Source organism: Nicotiana attenuata, unplaced genomic scaffold (genome assembly GCF_001879085.1).
Source record: "Nicotiana attenuata strain UT unplaced genomic scaffold, NIATTr2, whole genome shotgun sequence".
Classification (NCBI taxonomy): Eukaryota; Viridiplantae; Streptophyta; class Magnoliopsida; order Solanales; family Solanaceae; genus Nicotiana; species Nicotiana attenuata.
Window position 1 is genome coordinate 352,663 of NW_017670422.1, and position 20,562 is coordinate 373,224.

At 39.6% G+C, this 20,562-nt stretch overlaps 1 protein-coding gene across 2 annotated transcripts; it reads left to right on the forward strand.

The window, feature by feature from the left end:
• Window positions 1-107: 107 nt before the first annotated feature.
• On the forward strand, window positions 108-4,557 carry LOC109239209 (50S ribosomal protein L19-1, chloroplastic-like). 2 transcript variants are annotated; one of them, XM_019405737.1, is made up of 7 exons: window positions 108-448; window positions 651-685; window positions 1,870-2,115; window positions 2,264-2,350; window positions 2,591-2,724; window positions 3,944-4,068; window positions 4,160-4,557. In XM_019405737.1, exons 1-6 carry the CDS (start codon window positions 286-288, stop codon window positions 4,047-4,049), a joined length of 771 nt encoding a protein of 256 aa, XP_019261282.1. In that variant the 5' UTR covers window positions 108-285; the 3' UTR covers window positions 4,050-4,068; window positions 4,160-4,557. The 2 variants fall into 2 exon arrangements, with proteins under 2 accessions (XP_019261282.1, XP_019261281.1); XM_019405736.1 differs by having other exon boundaries at window positions 3,944-4,557.
• The last annotated feature ends 16,005 nt before the right edge of the window (window positions 4,558-20,562 follow it).

The following is a 20,562-nucleotide window of genomic DNA, read 5'->3' on the forward strand; positions in this document are numbered from 1 at the left end:
CTGCATTTGGACTAGGAATTAATTCTCGAAAAATTATACCTACTACTAGTTTTTAAAATAATTTCGAGAAAATTATTTGATTTATTTTGAGAAACTTTTTTGACAAAAATATTCGCGTTAAAACCCAAATTGCTACTGCTTCTGAAATCTGAACCCACACACACGCTTTCAGTTTCAGCAAACACCGCCATCCTCCGCCGCTCTACCGGCGGTAATCGCAAGCGACTCTGTATTCCAATTCCATCACCTCTCTAAAAACCCTAGAAGCATTAGAGCACTGAAGAAATGTGGAGAAGACTCTCTTCGCAGCTCCGAACGCTAACCCCATCCCTGTCCCCTCCAAAATGCAACCTTTTCGTCACTGCTTCTGTTTCGCCTTCATCTCCAATTTCGGAGATCTTTCGTCCCTCCATTGCTCTGTATCTTCGGCATTTTAGCTCTGATTTTGGTACGCTAGTATTGTTCACATCTTTACCTCACTGTCATTCATTAGTTGAATACGTGTGTGTGCCATGAAATAGTGGGTGCTGTCGAGACATAATATCCTGGATTGTCTCTGATTTTGTATTTTTCGTTTTGAGGTTGTATGTATTGATTTTATATTCGATGCTAATGAGTTGAAATTCTTTTATTTGGATTTTGTAAATTAGGTAATGCTTCTACAAAGAAGGAAGTCGAGCTCGGAGTAAGTTCTTATCACTCTCATCTTCCTAATTTTTTCTATATTGACTATGAGATTACAATGAACAATGTGTTGGGCGTATGGCGTGTGTTGTTGAAGAAAATCTTGAATGATGTCTGCTTGTTACTTGTATTTGATCGTTAGTGTCGTCCCAAATGTGAATGACTGACATACAAGAGATATCTATCGTTTTTGTTTAATAAGTAATACTGAGATTTTATCAATACTTGCACTAGGTCCGTGCATCAGGCATAATTTAAAATTTGTGCAAGTCTCCTATTGTTTCTATAACTGGGTTGCACCAGAAAACTAGCAAAAAAATACATCTATGTTTAAGGCTATGTATGTTTCTTCTATTGCTTAAAACAATATTTGATATTTATTTCAAGCCAAACAGTCCTCCACCAAGTTGTCTGAGGTATAGTGTTTTTAAGATTCTTGCATAGCCCCTCTCTATTCCAGCATTGCTACAAGACTAAAATTGAGCTTGTTATGGTCCACCACATGCCAAATATTTCCAAAACATGTCCCATAACTGCCTTGTAACCCTGAAATGCAAAACGAGGTGGGGCACTTCTTTCGAGTGCTGCATCAAGCCAAGAGAACCAAGAGAGCTTCAGAGTTTCCATGTTGAACCGGATCTTTTCTGAGGCCGTAAAACCCTGTTCTTATTTGTTCCAGCATACTGTAGTTATATTTATTGTTTTGATAATTCCTTTTTGATATTATTGACAAAAAGGTGTTTTCATTGAACTTTTGGAGTCTGTTAAGTACCTATGATTTAATGACGATGTGGATTGGTTAAAAGCTGTATGAGTTGTGCTAGAAATCTAGAATGTTTCTAAGCTCCATATGTGCACATTCAGACATGCTTGAATCTCAGTATATTCTATATGAAGTGGTTTGAAGATGTATATTTGTTGTGGACGTTGCCACTAAGCTCTATAAGGACATGTTGTGGTTTATGGAGTATGGACCTGCATGCCTTTTGCATTGTCAAATTTGAATGGAAGGAATATATTACATGTTATGGTGGTTCTTTTCTGTACAGGCATGAAGCAATACTGTTTTAGCATTATATAAAATTGATAATCTTCACCTTATCAAAAAAAAAAAAAAAAGCATTATATAAAATTGATATTTTTCTCTTTTGATAACTAATTTGTTGAACTTGCAACCTCTGTCAGAACTTCGAGTCCAGATTGAACTTGTCTGTTCACTCTAAGCATTACTCCCAAGAGTCGCTGGCATCACCTTACAAGGTTTCTAGATCATGTTTATCACAAGACACTACCATGGTCCCAAACTTCCCTAGGAGGTTCCTCACAATGGGTGCTACTTCAGTTGACAAAGTTCCTGAAGATGCTTCTTCTTTGGCAACTCCACGTATCAAATTTAAGAGGCTTGATAAAACAGCAGCACATATAATGCAGGTATAGAAGATAGGGCCTTTTCCTAAAAATTATAGTTTCCTTTGTCTCTTTGGTTTATTTTCTTGCCCTTTTTTTCCTTTTGTTAAAATTTAAGAGACTTCAGATATCCTCAATGTCTAATGAATGTCCTATTTCTATTACAATGTAGATTCTTGACAAAGAAGCTGTTGAAGAAGTAAAGGCACGGAGTCCGATACCTGATATAAAGCCTGGTTATATTGTCCAGCTCAAAGTGGTACAGAAGCTTCTGTTAAAATGGATCATGTCTTATTTTTCAATTCCTATTTAACAACCAGATTGACCAAATGGTCCTCCAACATGTATAGTATGATTGGACTGATTTTCTAGAAAGAAAGTCCTGCATATATTTTTCATGTGTGCTTGCTCCTTCTTTTAAAAAAAAAGTATATTACTTAGGAAAAAGAAAAAGGAAAACTGATGTTCTGCTGGTGGTATGGTGATGGCTATATTGCAGGAAGTGCCGGAGAACAAGAGACGTGTTTCAATTGTCAAAGGCATAGTGATAGCAAGGCGCAATGCAGGTTTAAATACTACATTCAGATTAAGAAGACTTGTGGCTGGAGTTGGGGTTGAAAACCTATTTCATCTGTAAGTCCTCATCTGCTTGTTTATGTGTTTGTCACATTCTTAAATGAATGCTCTTTTGGTTGTCACTTAATTCCTGCAGTTGCTAGGTTTAGGTTATGATGCTATTTCCTTATGTTATTGCACTGTTGAGCAAATCAAAGTTTCGACAGTGATCCTCTGCTTCAACCTGATTGATGTAATTGCTGTAAGAGCTGTTATGGTAGAGAACTCACAAGCGGGATGCTTTCTAATAATAATCGATGCTGGCATGGCATCGTGGAATGATCCTTTGCTGATATTATAATTGATTTTAATTTGTGCACTTCAGTACAAATGACTTTTATTTGGCACAATTCCTGTTACAATCTGTCTCTGTCACGGTAAGTAGACGGCGGACAGAGTGTTGATAACATGATGGGTCAGTTTTACCTGGAGAGATAGTTTAATCTGGAGATTTCATTTGCTCTGTAGGAGATGGCTTTCACAGTTGAGTGTCTTAACATTTGGTAATTTAGGTGCCTAAACATTTTCTTTAAAAGAAACCATAATGGTGCTTTCTGTTATATCATAACTACATTTAAAAAATGTGGCTGGTAGTAAATGGTGATCAGAGCTAGTATGGCCTTTACCAGAAGGTTAGCATGGAAGTAGCAGCAGTTACTTTTCTTACTTTATTCCCTATGTATGTTTCATCATCTGTCTTTTTTCGTCCTATTTGTGTTTGGCGAAGTGGGTTAACTTAACTCTTATGCTTTTTGCGAAATGCTTGAACCTTGAGGCTAGGGGCAGAGCTAGGAGCCCGAGTACGGGTTTGGCCGAGCGCATTAGCTTTTGCTCAAACGGTGTATTTGTGTTAAAAATTTCATTTAATATTTACAAATATTAAATTTAGAACCCAGTTATTAGTACTTGAAGTTGTCAACAGAACCCATAAAATTAAAATCATGACTTCGCCTCTGCGTGAGGCCCCCACCTCCTCTCCTCCTTTTTGAGCATTCTACACTTTTTTTTCATTAAACTCATAGTGCACCCCTTATTTTCATTTATATTTAGAAAGTTATAGTTTAACCTGCACAATTTACATCTAAATATTTTTAGCTATGCATAATTGACACTAGATTCCTGCAAATATGTGAATATCTCTCACAGTCGCAATTATCAGAGGTGCTCCATGATTTGGTTTCAGAGCTTTCACAAGATTGGACTCCTATTCTTTTGTAAGTGACTCGATGATTTGCAGGTACTCGCCGAACATAAAGGAGATGAAGGTGCTGGACAAGAAAAAAGTGAGGAGGGCAAAGCTATACTACCTCAGGGATAAAATGAATGCCCTGAAAAAACATTAACAAGCTAGCTCATATGAAGGTATACAGGAATAGGTGTTTGATCTAATTGCCTGAAGAGATCTATCAAATTCTTATGTGGTGCCTAAGAAACTGTTATTCATCTCTATCAGGGTTGAGCCTATCAGTTTAAAGTGGTTTTGTGTGGCCAATGTAAGAGATTGCAGCAAAAGAATCTTATTCTGTCAACTTCCGGATCTGGTCACTGGTTTAGTTATCTCTCTAGATAAACATGTATCAACAACATCCCTTTCCTTTTCCAAATGTTGCAGGTAACTTTTGCTATGTCGCAAGCTAATCTTGCCATAGGATGAGCATTTCCCTTTAGTAGTTTCTAGATTGCGCATAAAGTGGGAATGGTTTTAAAAAAGTGTTAGGTTGACTGCATCACAGGCAATGTGAATTTATTTTCTAACTTTTGGCATATTCTTATAAGCTGTACACTTCTGGTCTCTGATATATCTGATAAACAGATTTCAAATAAAGCATATTTCTGTAGCTGGTTAAGAAAGAGTATTTCTGTTTATTTTCTGGTTGAGTAGCTTGGCGAGTAATGGTTCCATAGTCTTTAACATGCTTATAAATTTTGTAGTTGGACTAAAAGATGGATTTGTAACAGTCCCAAACTGCAAACCCCGTGGAAGATTTCCTCGAAATAAAACTAATAAACATGATTGGAATATGTAGCTCTAGAGCTGCAGAAGAATTCAAACAATCTTAGGAATATGCTCTAAAGTTCCTCTAGCTACGGTAATACAATTTGTGGGATGAAATAATATATATAGACTGGTTTCATTGTATGGTCATTCTCTTAAATCAGAAATCTCTTCTTAAGAATGGATATGTCAACAAATTAAACCAACCAAGATGCAAGAAGTTGAAAAAAATATTTGTTACTAAGCAAGTTGGGAAGAAATGGGATGTCCAAAGAGCTTGCTAATGACCACTTAGGGCAAGGAAGCTTCATTCATGCAACGCCGCTGAAAGCAAGCATTGTAAATATCTTTATAAAATAATCTATAATAATCGCGTTGTCCGGTCGGCATCTTTGGTGAGTTTGATTATTATTACTTTTTTTTTAACTACAAATTTCGATGCTTTAAATGGAAAATTGAAAATACCGACGTTGACATCAATAGTTTGCTCAAGGTTCATTAAAATTGGAAAGATTTTGACATATTAAATACTACTCCCTCCGGTCCAAAATAAGTGATTTTTTGGATGTTTTCACACAGATTAAGAAATCCACCTTTTAGCATTAATTAGCTATGGAATTGACCATATTAACCTTTACTATCTCACATAAACACTCCTAACACATATTCCAACACTATACTCCAAGGACAATGTAGGAAAAAAATAATTAATTCATTCTTGAAATCTGAAAAAATCACTTATTTTGGACCACAAGAAAAAGGCCAAAAAATCACTTATTTTGGACCGGAGGAAGTATAAACACCTATTTTTTGCCCTTACTGATGCGCTTGCGCCTGGACTGAGAGGCATTTGGCTCATGAGGTGATAAAGGAGACATGTTGAGGTAGTTGACGTTGGTCTAGGATTGAGCTCTGCCGTCATGACTCGTGAGGGTAAAGTTGAGGTTTGGAATTCTAGTCAATCTAACTTTGGTAAGATTCTTTTCATGAATGTTAGTAAATTTTTGTAACTTACCATAGTTTTAACAAGAGGTATTCTAAACAAAAACCTGATTTAAATCGAAAATTGAGTCAAACTGACTTGAAAATTCGTTCTTTTTTGGTTTAGAATTTTGAAAGTCAGCAATATTGATTTGATTTGGTTTAAATAAAAAAGTCTGAAAAAAATCGAACCGAATGAACTACTTGTTTAATACTCCATCCTTTTCAAATTGTCTGTCGTGGTTTCCATAAATTGTTGTCTCAAATTATTTGTCATTTTAGAAGCTCAAGACTAACTTAATTATTTTTTTCCTATTATACCCTTGATATTAATTCTTTTTGAAGATTACAAATACCTCAATTATGAGTAAATATTAAATGAAGAGAGATTATATCTTAAGACATAACTAATGCTAAAACAGTAAAAAACCTCTCCTATTTAATATTTCTTAAGGGGCATGTAAAAGAAAAATATGTTTACCCGTAAAACGGTACAGTTGAATTTATACGTGGTTTATAGACAAATGAATTAATTTGATCCTAAGATAATAGATGGATTTGACAAAAATATAATACTTAGCCTTGAAATGGAGATAAAATAGCAGAAATAGCAATCCCGGGAACATGGCTTCCGGGGACAATAGCAACGATATCAGTAAACAAAAAGATAAAACTATATTAAGCTTTGAATAGAGTGTAGCGTATGTTTCTCAGAAAATTCGTGTCCTTTCAATGATAATAAAGCTCACTATTTATAGCGGCACCTAGGGAACAAGGTCCTAGGATCAAGCCCCTATTTAATGTCAATTATGAGGGCCATTGAAGAATGTGTAACGGCAGACATTGAATTCCATATTCCTTGTAACGGGTCGTGTACTTAATGCTGTAGAATATTCCTCACTAAACGCTACCGGGTGGCAAGCATTTATTTCATCTTTATGAGTATCATTTTCTCAGGATCGTTGCCTTCGAATTCAACCATCTTCTATCTTCGGATCTACGTATCACTTCCTCATGCAATCATTTAATATAGGCCAAATATATCGGCATCCCTTTAAAGTTGTCTTCACTTTTCACTTAAACACTCTATTTAAAGTCCGTTTCATCTGAACACTCCAACCATATCTCAAATGTGTCATTTAAACACAACTTGATGATGTGGCATAATGCGTGTATTACACTATTTTCCTGAGCGTGAGAGATCAGTATTTCTATTTTCATTTTTTTTACTTTCTTTTTTCTCCTATTCTTTGGCATATCATCGTCCACGTCATCCCCCTCTCTCTTTCTCCCTCCGCCAGTTCACCACCGGAAGAAATGGAGATCGCCGGAAAAATCCCAAACATTTTATTCTTTTTTGTTTCTTCCCTTTTTTCTCAACTCAGATTTTTTCTTCTCCAGTTAGCTAAAAGAAGGGATTTGATGACGATCAAATCCACTAATAAAAAGTAATGGACACGGTCACATGCAATATAATTTACCCAACTATGAGTCGGGGTCGAATCCCACAGAGAACAATATGTAGGCGATTAGGAATGTAAGAGAATTATCACTTGTTATGCAATGCCAAACACTTAGAATTGTTTTTAGAAATTGTTTATACCTAAATGCAAAAATGTAAACTAACCTAGAAAGCAAGTAAAATGATCAATGGCTACAAGTATGGATACACAGGGAATTACATTCAAGTAACGATCCAATGTATTTCACGATATTACAAATATGAGCGAGTTTATGTTAATTAGCCACGGGTAATAATTCTATATTAGCTTCTGCCAAAGACTAACAAGACTTTTCAATTGAATTATCCCTAAATCAATTAAGAGATTAAGCACACACGGATATGGCTACAAGTAGTTCAATCCTATCCCTAGGTAGAATCTATAAAAAGAAGGTTAAAACCTCAAGTTCTTGTTAATTAATCTTTCCCAACCCCAAATAATCTTTCCCAGAATTAATTCGAAGTTAATGGGCGAGTCCTAGGGTTAGCTAATCCCTTTGGAAACATTAAAGAACAAGAATAATTAAAGAAACAATAACTCACTTCGTAAAAGTTAAAAAATCATTCAATACATAAGCACAACAAGGTATTTAATCCACACTTTAATTATGAATATTCCCATAAATAAGATTCAAGTGTTGAAATAAATATTACACACATAGATATTCAATACAAAGCAAGGAAATGAAGAAATGAGTAAGAAATTCTTAACCAAAATCTTCAAATCTTCAAAACTCAAGTGTATGTGCAAAACCCTAGCTTCCAAACTTGTTCTCTCTAGTCTTGAGGACTGAAAATAAGCCAAAAGATCTGCCAAAGATAGTCTAGGTCGTGTATTTGTGGGTTTGGAATGGAGAAAATATGATTTTTCAAATTTGCCCAGGCCTGAAGTCCGTTGACCGCACCTGCGGAAGAATCTGCGCAGGTGCGGCTCCGCAGAAGCGGATCCACTATCGCAGATGCAAATATTGAAGAGAAGTTCTGTCTCCGGAGATGTGGACTTGCAAGCGCAGATGTGCAACCGCAGAAGCGTTTCTATCACCGCAGATGCAGTCCCTGGCTAGGAAGCTCAATTGCGCAGATGCGGTCCATTTCCTCGCAGATGCGAGGTCGCTTCTACGACCAGACTTCCGCAGATGTGGAACCACGGGAGATTTTTGCATTGTTTCAACCTTTTTTTTGCTCAATTCCATTTCAATTGAGTTCAACTCTCTTCATGGCATCATTTACTTGAAAATATAATAATACACACCATAAACGCCCTCATAGTATAATTAAAGGACATAAAAACTAAAGAAAAGAGACTAGAATGAGTGGTAAAATCACCACTCATCAGGATTTTCAACCCAAAAAAGAAAGAAGATCGCCGGAAAAATCCTAAACATTTTATTCTTTTTGGTTTCTTCCCTTTTTTCTCAACTCAAGTTTTTTCTTCTCCAGTTAGCCATAAGAAGGGATTTTTAACCCAAAAAAGAAAGAAAAAAAATTGATATAAATTTCTCCCTTGCCCAGATCTGAAAATACAAAAACGGTACTTTTGTTTGGAGGAATACTAATGGTGGTAGTTTACTATTCCTCGGTTGCTTTTCATTTCATTTTAAAAACACTTGATTTAAAGCTGTGTTTTTTCCTTTGTTACTGTGGTTGTTCTTGCGAAAGTCAGTAGCATTAAGAGCATGACAACAATTTCAGTCAATAATGTTCATTGGGTGTGAAGATTAGGAGAAAGAAAATGGTGGTAAGTGTGTTCATTTGGTGTAGAGATTAGGAGAAAGAAAATTGTGTTTTTTTCTTTTGGCAGATGAAGATGAAATGAAGGGGGGGGGGGGGGGGAAGATGACTAAGGGCGGCATAGTGTTCTTGTTAAAAAGCTTTTTTTTTTAAATTTGTCCAAGTTAAATCCACATGTCCCCTTTTTATTTGTCACTTTGGCGAGTGACTTACACGCGTCTTATATGGTTTGCTACTGAATTTTATGTTTAAATGATACATTTGAGATATGGTTGGCGTGTTCAAATGAAACAGACTAAAAATAGAGTGTTTAAGTGAAAAGTGAGGATAACTTTAAGGGGTTGCCGATGTATTTGGCCGTTAATATAAATATATTTTACCCTATACAGATAGTCCATCTACTTTTTGGTGGCATAACTTTGTGCCACCGGGAAGTTGGTAGAGATACCTTTCTTGGTGGGAAAATCTCTGACACCCTCTAAAAAGTTTCTGACGGTTGATTAGACGCACACCTCTCCGCATTTAATGCCCTCGAACACGTCATCCCACGATTCATCATCGCTTTTGCCGGTTTTCGAGGTAATTATGGTCACGATTTTAGCCGCCTACTCCTTTACTTATACATATCAAACTTCTTCATTTACACTTTATAATTCTTCAAACTTTCTCAAACTCTCTTCATTCAACTCGTACTTTGTCTTCAACCTCTCTTTAACCTCTTTCTTATGAGAAAAGCTTTTCCTTCTTTTCTAATAAAGAATGGCTTCTTCTTCTAAAAATCCTAGTTCCTCAAAGAACAAAGGTAAGCCGACGAGGCTGCTCCTCCTACGGTGAACACCATCATCCTTAGAAGTCTTGTCACAACTAAAAACTTCGAAGAGAAATTTCCTTTTGCTAACCCACATGGGCCGTTAGCGTATAACCTTCTTCCATCCGTTCTTCCAGTATTCCTGCTGTGAAGGAATACTATCATTGCCAAAATTTAGGCATTATTGCTCCCGACCTGGCAGAGCGAATAACCTTACCCAAGAAGGGTTTACGTATTTTTATACGTATCCCTTCACTTTGGGGCCGTTCTCTTTGAGTAGAGAGCTCGACTCCGTCATCGTGGTGTTTTGCATCCACTACCAGGTATGCTTGGCTCAAGTAAGTCCTTCTGTGTGGAGTACAATCGCTTGTCTTTGACGTCTGTGCCAGGATATGTGAGAGGAGCTAACCCTAGCTCGATTGATGAACCTTTATTCCCCCAAGATATTTTGCGGGAGAATTATAAATTTCAGCAAGCGTGGCCACCATGCTCTGCTATCAAGCATGGATGATGTCGTGGGTGGATGGAACAGTTAGTTGCAGTCGCCACCAGCGATATCATTCCGGCCATGGCCTCATCCTTTCCAGAACAATGGAACCGCACTCGTAAGTTCCTCGTTTATCTTTTCTTTTATTAAAGATCATCTCATATCATTGTTGACCCTTCTTCTTTTGCCTGTTTCAGCAACTCGATGGGTACCACCTAGGGTTGGAGGCTTAGACCAGTGGGTCTAGAAAATCTTGGACGTCACTACGCCGGAGACCCGTACGTGGAAAGAACTGGCCCTTAAATATGGGTGTAATGCCAAAAGTCATGGTAAACTGGACTCATCTCGTCTTTACTTTTCATGTAAGGAAATTGTTGGCCCAAGTGAAGGTTAGTTTTGAAGATTGACAAAGGAAGCTCAGGATGAACTAGGTCCATCCCGCTGGTCCGTCCCTCAGGTGCACAAAAACGGGCAGATTCAAGCATGTGGGATGCACGGGAAGGAGATAAGCTTAACTTGGTGTATTTAATATCTCCTGATCGAAAAGGTTGCATAATTGATAAGGAGAAGGACTCCTTAATCAAAGAGAACACTATCCAAGATAGGGAAGGAGTTAGAAGTTGAAATCAACTAGAACTCTTCCACCAAGGAAGAGTTTCATCAGAACTCTAGTTATTTCTTCATATACTAACTCTATAAATTGCAGGATGTTCTCACATTATAGTGTTGCACAAAAACGTAGAAGTTAAACGTGAATTGAGAGCAAAATAGCAAGGCTTTTTGCAAGCAGTTCGTGTGTGATTCAAGTGTGCAAACCTGAAGCTACATGAACCAGATTGAAGAACCAACTCCATAAAGAGTTTTATGTGTCTTTCTTTATTTCTAGTTCAATTGTAGTAGGTGTTTCATATTGTACCTTTCAGCATTATCTAGAAGCAATTGTAATAGGTATTTTAAGTATTCAAGTTAGAGTTAACTTGAAGTTGTCGCAGCAGTTAGAGGCTGGTTGCCACAACGGGATTAGAGTTAATCCTTAGGTTTACAAAGAGTTTTGTAAATGCTGTTTTGGCTCAGTGATTTTAGTAGAAGTTTGGGAAAATCCTACTGAGTAGTAGGTCGTGATTTTTTCACCTTTTGAGCCAGGTGTTTTCCACGTAAAAATCTCCGTGTTCTTTACTTTTTACATTTATTATTTCGCAACAGTAGTAGAATAAACACATAGAAGAACCAGGTCCTTCTATAGTTCAGATAAGCGAAAATTGGGTACCACACAAATCACCCCCCCCTCTTGTGTGGTATTGACGTTTAGAACATCAGTAATTGATTAACCTTTCTCTTTTGTTGAATTCAGGTCTACACTAGGGTTCAGTTGTCGTCCCCGAGCAAGAAATTTTGGCTAGTCCTGCTGATGCAACGAGACTGCTGATACACCGGCCGCATCTGTCCGAAATAGGATGTTCCTCTCTCCCAATCCCAAGTTCATAGGAACTTGGGGCAAAATTATGTCGCCCCCTCTTAATATCTGCAAAGGAGGAGGAGCGTTACTCTCTCGATCTCCACCCGATGCAATCTGCTGTCCTGGCCGGTGGAGCTTGCCAACTATCTGAAGCCTTTGGCTTCAGAAAAAGATAGGGAAAATATACAAGCTCTCTCGGGAGAGGTTTTGTTGAACAATGCTAAGCATAATGCAGCAACGGTATATTCTTCGTTTCTTTCGTTATCTCTTCTATCTTTGATATAGTAGTATTTTGAGTTTTCCTTTTTTGTTCGCAGGCCAATTTCCTTACTTCCAAGGGCCTCCAAAGGTTGATTTGAGATAAGGAGGAACTTACCTCCGAGCGGGATCAACTTTTGGCCGAGCGGGACGAAACTGCTGCTCGCCTATCAGAACTGGAAGCTAAAGTTGCTGAGGCCGTTGTGTTGGAGGTTCGGTTGTAGTAAAGCAAGTAAGAAGAGACCCTTAGCCAAGAAATCGCCCCTTGAGGGTTCAATTTGAAGAGGCTAGGGCCAAATGGGCTGAAGTCCATAGTGTCGTTCTTGCTGCATCCGATCGCGAGGCTGCCTCCGCTGAAAGATTGAATAATTTGGAGGCGGCCTTAAACTCCAAAGCTGAAGAACTTGATGTTGCCGGGGCGAAGCATGCCCAATTGGAGGAGAAGCATAAGAGGACCATTGAGCATAATAGAATTTGCAACTCTACTGTCCGCGACCTCGATGTCAGCCTCCGATCCATTAGATCTGCGCGGGAGAACCTTTCTGCTGAGGTCGGCCACCTTAAAGAATAACTTCTGCACTGAGCGGCTTCCCTCATTGTTGAAAAAATATATGCTCTGTACAGTATGAGGAGAAAAACCTTAGAAGAGGCCAAAGCAGGTGTTATTGATTTTAATGCCGAAATCGCTAAGGCCCGTGAGCTGGAGAGCTGCAAAAAGGGGTCTTCCGGCCCAGCCCGATGCTACCAATTCTTCTGTTTCTAGTTCTAAGTTCTTTGGAACTGAAGAAGAAATAGAAGGTGATAATGCCGAAGGCTAAAATGACAAGCCGGTGGCGGATCCATCCACCTCTCCTGGAGGCGCAGATGCTTCTCTTCCTCCGGGTCCTGAAGATGCAGTAGCTTAGTTTTTGTTTTTTTTCTTTTCCATACTTTGGTATCTGTACTGCTTTTGCTGTGAATAGAAGCACTTTTTCGCTCAAGTATTGTGCGAATTTTTCTCTTTGCATACTTTTTATTTGTGCAAGTCTCTGCATACTTTTCGTTTAAGTATTTGCGCAAGTTTGCTTTTCGCGTCTTTTTTTGTTTAAGTGTTTGTGCAAGTTTGCTTTTTGCGTCTTTTCATGCCAGGCTTCGGGTGTATTTTTCCCGAAGGCATTTGGATTTCGGGCATAAGTTCTTCCGAAATCAACCCTTTAACATGAGGTTTTTCATAAGAGAGGGCCCTCTTATGTTTACGATGCTCTTGAAGAGGACCTCTCCTGTTCATTACGGCGATAGCATTTGAAGTACTTGCTTAACTTTCAAATGACAAAATCAATTCATCGTTCAGACAAGAAACAAGACAGAAATAAAAGGACTTTATTTTATTCCTTCCATTTTCAAAAGTACATAAAAATTTGTTGTGCTAAAAAGAAATTGCCATATCTTATGGCTAACTTGTACAACTTGTTTCTACGGGGCTGACCGCGCAGTCCCCGATCCCGATGATACAACTATATTTTTGGGTTTCGTATTCCGGTCGAAGCAGCAATCGTTATTGCCGTATCCTCATATCATCCCCCCCAATGTTCGAATGCAAAGAATGCGTGTTTGAACACTGGAAGTTTTACACCTTTGAGAATTCCACGAATGAATTGCTAGATAATCTTTAGTTCATTAACAAACTTCATTTCCCCATAGGAATTTGTGCTATCGAGCCAAAGACTATCTAACAATCCCCTAGTGGTTTGCACTTGCGAACAGTCGGGTAATCTTTGTTCCATAGCAAACTTAACTTCCCGTTAGGAACTTTGCTATCGAGCAAAAGATTATGTAACTGCCCCATAGTGGTTCTTTGCTTGTGTGCCTTGTCATTAAAAGGACTTATTGCTGCTGTTGAAACTTCCTTTGTAGTATGCTTTATGTTGTTGCCTCGTTAAATCTTGCCAGAAAAACTCAATTGGGACAAAAACTGAATGAAGGGAAAAAGAGTGCAGCACATACTTTCAGTACAGGTGAGTCCATTAGTAGTAGTAGTATCTCTTGAGGTGTGCCACGTTCCAGTTGCTTGGCAACTTTTCTCCATCTTAATTCTCCAACTCGTATGATCCTTTCCCGGTGACAGTTGAAACCCGGTAGGGTCCTTCCCATGTTGGACCTAGCTTCCCTACATTGAGTTCCCGGGTGTTTTGAGTTACTTTCCTTAAAACCAAGTCTCCCACTTTGAAATAACGGAGGTTGGCTCTTCGATTATAATATCTTTCTATTCTTTGCTTTTGAGCTGCCATCCTTATATGCACCAAGTCCCTGCGTTCATCAAGTAGCTCTAAATTGACCAACATTGCCTCATTGCTTGCTTCTTCATTCACCTGGAAGTATCTCATGGTATGCTCCTCTACTTCCACCGGGATCAAGGCTTCTGCTCGTACACAAGGTAAAAAGGAGTCTCTCCCATACTTGATTTGGCTGTTGTTCGGTACGCCCATAATACACCGGGCAGCTCCTCGGGCCATTTGGCTTTAGTTGCATCCAATATCCTTTTGAGATTTTGTATAATCAATTTGTTCGTTGATTTTGCTTGACCATTTGCGGTCGGATGATAGGGCGAAGACGTGATCCTTTTGATTTTCAAGTCTTCAAGGATATTCGTGACCTTTGCGCCTATAAACGGTGGCCCGTTATTGCAGGCTATCTCTTTTCGTATCCCAAACCTGCAAATTATGTTCTCCCACAAGAAATCCACCACTTCACGTTCACCGATCTTCTGATAAAGACTTGCTTCAACCCAGTTAGAAAAGTAGTCAGTTAAAATCAAAAGAAACCTTACCTTAATATCTATTCCTCACTTCATGAACGACCATAGAGACAAAACTGAGTGCAATAGTTCTGCTAGTTGATATACCAACGGTGCGTAGAGTTGACACTTATCGCACTTTGGAACAAAAGTTTTGTCGTCTTGTTCCATTCGAGGCCAATAGTATCCTGCCCTTACCAATTTTAGTACTAAAGAATCTGTGCCTGAATGATTTCCACAGATCCTTTCGTAGACTTCTCGCATAACATAATCAGCTTTGGAGGCTCCCAAACATCGGGCCAGCGGGCCTTGGAAGGATTTCCTGTACAATTGGCCTCCTTTGAAACTATACCAGCTGCTTTAGTGCGCAACGCCCGGGATGCCCTGGGATCTTCAGGTAAGTTTTCGTGCTCGATGTAATCAATGATCTCATTCCTCCAGTCCCAGAACAAATTAGTTGCGTTTACCTCGTAGTAGCTACCCGCATCCAGAATAGAATGCATAAGCTGTATGACCGTACCGGAGTCCGATCCCTTCATTTACATTGATGAGCCAAGGTTAGCTAATGCGTCCGCTTCTGCGTTTTTTTCCCTCGGGATATGCACAATTGACCATTCTCAGAACCGAGCAAGCAAAGCCTGAACCTTCACTATTGCTGCATGCGTTACTCTTTGTCTTCGAAGATCCCATAGACCTGATTTACCACCAGTAGGGAGTCGCATTTGATTTCTATGACCTCTGAATCTAGTCCCCGGGCCAATTCGAGCCCTACAATCAAAGCTTCATACTCCGTTTCATTGTTAGTCTGAGGAACCATTCTTATGGCCTGCCTTAGGGATTCTCCCGAAGGCGTGGTTTACTAAGCCAAGCCCGAACCTTTTTACATTGGAAGCTCCATCCATAAATAGGGTCCAAACTTTTAATGCCGATTCCAACACCATCACTGCTTCTTTGGTTGCCAAAAGTAACAATCCCAGACTAAAATCAGCCACAAAGTTGGCCAAAACTTGTGACTTAATCGCAGTCCTAGGTTTATATTCTATGTCAAATTCACTCACTTCGTTGGCCCATTTGGCCAGCCTACCCGAAAGTTCGGGGTTATAAATGGGAGATTCCCTACCTTCTTCCTCATAGACTAAAACGGCTTTTACCGCTACCTCCGAGACTGCTAGGTAGATTAACAGTTTTTCACCTTCCTCTTGCTTTGATAATAGCGGAGGACTTGACAAGTACTTTTTCAAATCCCTCTAAGCGTGCTGACATTCCGGGGTCTATTCGAAGTTGTTCTTCTTTTTGAGTAATGAGAAGAAACGACGGCATTTCTCCGAAGACGGGAAAATAAACCTCCTAAAAGCGGCTAATCTCCCCATGAGCCTTTGAACCTCTTTTACACTTGATAGCTGGTCCGAGATGTCTTCGATGGCTTTGATTTCATCGGGGTTAACCTCAATCCCTCTTTGTGACACCAGGAATCCCAGGAACTTGTCGGAGCTGACCCTCTCGGGGTTAAGCTTCATGTTATGCTTCCATAGGATGTCAAAAGTTTCTTGCAAGTGTTTAAGATGATCACCTGCGTTCAAAGACTTAACAAACATATCGTCTATATAAACTTCCATGGTTTTCCCTATTTGTTTTTCAAACATTTTGTTTACGAGCCACTGGTAAGTGGCTCCGGCATTCTTTAGCCCGAGGGCATCATATTATAGCAATATGTGACAAAATTTGTTATGAACGAAGTTTTTTCCTAATCCTCCGGGTTCATTTTAATTTGGTTGTACCCGGAGTAAGCATCAAGGAAACTCATTAACTCATGCTCGGTCGTTGCATCATCATTTGATCAATGTTCGGCAATGGGAACGAGTCCTTTAGCCACGCCCTATTTAAGTCCTTATAGTCTACGCACATGCAAAATTTATTGTTCTTATTTGGAACTACTACTACATTAGCTAGCCATTCTGGATACTTTACCTCTCGGATTGAACCGATATCAAGTAGGTGAGTTACCTCTTCTTTGACGAATTTGTTTCTGGCCTCGGCAATAGGACATCTTTCTTGTCTTACCGGAGGAATGTTGGGATCCAAGCTTAGCTTGTGTACGGCCACTTTCGGAGGGATACCTATCATATCCGCATGCGACCATGCAAAACAGTCGACGTTAAATTTAAGAAATTCAATAAATCCAGACCTTAGTTCGGGGTGCAGTCTTGTTCCTAAGTGGAATTTCCTTTCCAAGAACTTTTTGAACAATGACTTGCTCAAGCTCTTTCGTTGTGGATTTTATTGTGTCCAACTCTTATGGTACCTGATAATTTTCCGATGCCTTTTCCCTCTGGTTGACTTTGCTTGACTTAGGAGCAGGCGTCGGTTCCTATAATTGCTATGCCGCATGCTCCTTCCCTTTGCTATTGGAGACCGAAATTGCATTCATCTCCCTTGCCGCCGGTTGGTCACCTCTTATTTTTTTAATTCCCTTGTGAGTTGGGAATTTCAGCAACAGGTGATATGTCGATGGCACTGACTTCATCTCGTGCAACCGTGGTCTTCCCAGGATAATATTTAACCCATATCACCATCCACCACCTCGAAAAGGATCGTCTTCATCACCCCTTCAGCACTCGTGGACAGCAGGATCTCTCCTCGAGTTGTCACGCTTGCTAGGTTAAACCCAACGATGAGTTTTGTGGCCGGAATGAAGCTTCCGGTGAGCTTGGTTTGCACCAGTACCCTCCATTGTATAATATTGGCCGAACTCCCTGGGTCCACCAAAACACGTTTGATTTTAAAATCTAATACATTTAAAGAGATTACCAATGCGTCGTTGTGTGGTAGCAACAATCTATATGTGTCCTCCTTCATGAAAGTGATGTCGTCTTCAGCGACTTCCCGGAGCCTCTTGCTGTGGGTTACTGGCACCGTCGTCTTTTTCGCCGCTGAGAAGGAGCCCTGTTAATCTCGATCCCCTCGAAAATCATGTTGATCGTTAGGCGCGGGGGATCTTCTCTTGCTTTTGAGGGCTCCATGTTGTCACGATTGTGACCGTATTTTTTTTAGCCCGGACACTTAAGAATTCCCTGAGATGGCCATTTTTTAGCAGTGTCGCCACCTCTTCGCGCAGATGCCGCCAGTTCCTAGTCCAGTGACCAATCGTCCCGTGGTATTCGCACCACAAAATTAGGATCCCTCTGGCTGGGATCAGATCTTATTGTCTTCGAGAACCATTCTTCTTTAATGTTCCTCATAGCCGATACCAACTCTAAGATAAGTGAGGATTTTATCTGCTTATTAGCAACTTTTAGCTCTTGTCTCAACCCAAAAATGTCGAATTGCATTCCCGAAACTAATAAAATTGTGCAAATTGCAGGAATGATGGAAGTTGATCTCACGAGATTAATTCGACTCAAAAAGGAGTATAGCGAAGCAAAAGGCAATAAAGGGCGCAGAAGCAAAAATGTTCGATCCACAGAAGAAATTACGGACCGTAGAAATCCATCTGCGGCCACAAACCAAGAGGAAGATTTTAGCAGAACTTTGCGCAAAGTGCGGATTGCACAGGAATTGTGTGGCTGCAAAGCTGGGCTAAGAGTCGAAGATCAGAGAGTAGCCTCTGTGAATAGCAGACCGCACAAGAATTGTGCGGCCGCAATCCTAAATTGTGCGGACCGCAAAAGATTGCATCGCGGCCATAGTTTAGAAATTTACGGCTGCAGAACTCCACTTCCTGCCAGATGAAGAAATCTGCGGACCGCATGGTGGCAGCAGAACCTCCCAGGGGCATTTTTATCCGAGATTTTTAGCCCTGTATAAATAGACGAGTTTCACAAATTAGGTCAAGTTTTGAACATCTGAAGTTGCTGTAGTCGTTTTTCTTTACTACTTTAGGAAATTTTGCATTATTTTGGTGTTTTAACATTAGATTTCTTTATTTTAATCTTCCATTATGAGTTTAGTTAGTTTTTCTTCTCTATTTTTTGTAATTTCTATCATGAGTAGCTAGACTTCTACTAGGGTTGTGACCCAACCCTAGTGTGTAAACCTTATAGGTGATTAATTTAGTGTTTGTTTATGATTGGGTGTTTATTATTTAGCTTAGTTCATGTTTCAATTGTAGAATTGATGGTTACAAACATTAATTCATGCATATTTGACTTAGTCTCTACTTGAGAAAAAGGGGCCTAGTCTAGGATAACTTAGCTAACAAGGAATTGGGTCAATTGAGAGATTGATTAATCCAATTTAAGGGTTCAACCTAGAGATAGTAATAACCCGACTTGAGCTCTTATCAACTATTTTGGTAGATACCTATTTGGTCTTGAGAAAGCCAAATTAGGCAAAACCACTCTCTGACCGAGAGGTATTGAGTGAGTAATATAGAGTTGTGAGCTATAATGCACCCCAATCAACTACACAAGCATTAACGTCTTTATCCCTTTAGTCAAACACCTAGGTCATGTTCACAACCCTAGGCCTTTGATCCAATTGGAAAACCTCAAAAACATTTATCTCTAGTCTATTTTCTTTATCTTGCAATTATTAGGTTAATAGTAGAAATAGAAAACAAAATCTTGCTGTGGAAGTGCAATGTTGATAGCCCATCTGCTTACTTCAAATATATACTCCTAGTTCCCATCATAACTCCCAGTGGATTCGACCTCGACTCCTAGTTGGGTATTTATTATTGCATACGACCATTTCATATCTCTATTGAGGTGTGCATTTGGACATGATCAATTTTTGGAGCCGTTGTCAGGGAGTTAAAAATGTTGTTAGCTATATATTTGGGTTTGTGTATGGATTATCTTCTTTTCCTTCCGTGTTACTAATTTGTGTGAAACAATTGTAAGTACAATTATGGCGGCAAACAATGAACTCAGAAATATGTCTTTTGGGGATGTGGACATCGACGATGAGCAATTTGATGAGGTTCCTCTTGAACCTCAAGCCAATAGAAGAGGCCGAGCGCCTCATGACAATGTCCCTGCTCCAACCCCACCTCCACCAAGAGCGGCTCCACACCGGGTGTTACCCAATGAAGGGTATGCGAGTGCAATAATCCCTCCCCGTATTAGGGTGGGTAACTTTCAATTCACCATTGTGATGCTTACTTTGCTAGACCAACGAGAGTTTCTTCACCGGTGCTCTAAGCCAAAATGCGTATAAACATTTGAAGGGGTTTGTGGACACTTTTGGGGGGAGCAAACAGACAAATCTCTCCGAGGATGCATTGAGGCTAAGGATTTTTCTCTTTTCTCTACAGGGGAAAGCTTTAGATTGGTTGGAACGACTATCGAACCATTTCATTCGCATTTAGGACGAGTTGGCGGAGAAAATTATTGCTAAGTTCTTCTCTGTCGGGCATATGGCTACACTTCGAGATGAGATTTTGGCATTCAAGCAAGAGCCCAATGAACCATTACACGAGATATGGGAGCGGGATAGAACAATTGTCAAGGAATGTCCCAACAACGATATGATGAAAAACATGATTCAACAAACCTTCTATTGTGGGATTAACACGACCAACCAATGTGTAGTGAATCAACTTGCCGGTGGAAATTTTATGACTACGCCTTATGCGGAGACTTGTGAGATTTTGGATGAAATAACCAAAAAGTCATCGGCATGGCAATCCCGGGCTAATGTTCCACAAGGTGATCCGAACATGATCCATCTTCATAAAGAATTGCATGACCATAGGCAAGCCATTGCCGAATTGACAACCATAATGAATCAACTAGCAAAGGCTCAACTTCATCAAGTGCAAGATCCTAAGCAAGTCAATGCCATGGAAGGGGTGAACATGATGGTAAACAAGAGAAGGACAAAGGGTCCACAAGTGCAAAATCGAGTGGAGAATTATGTGCAAGA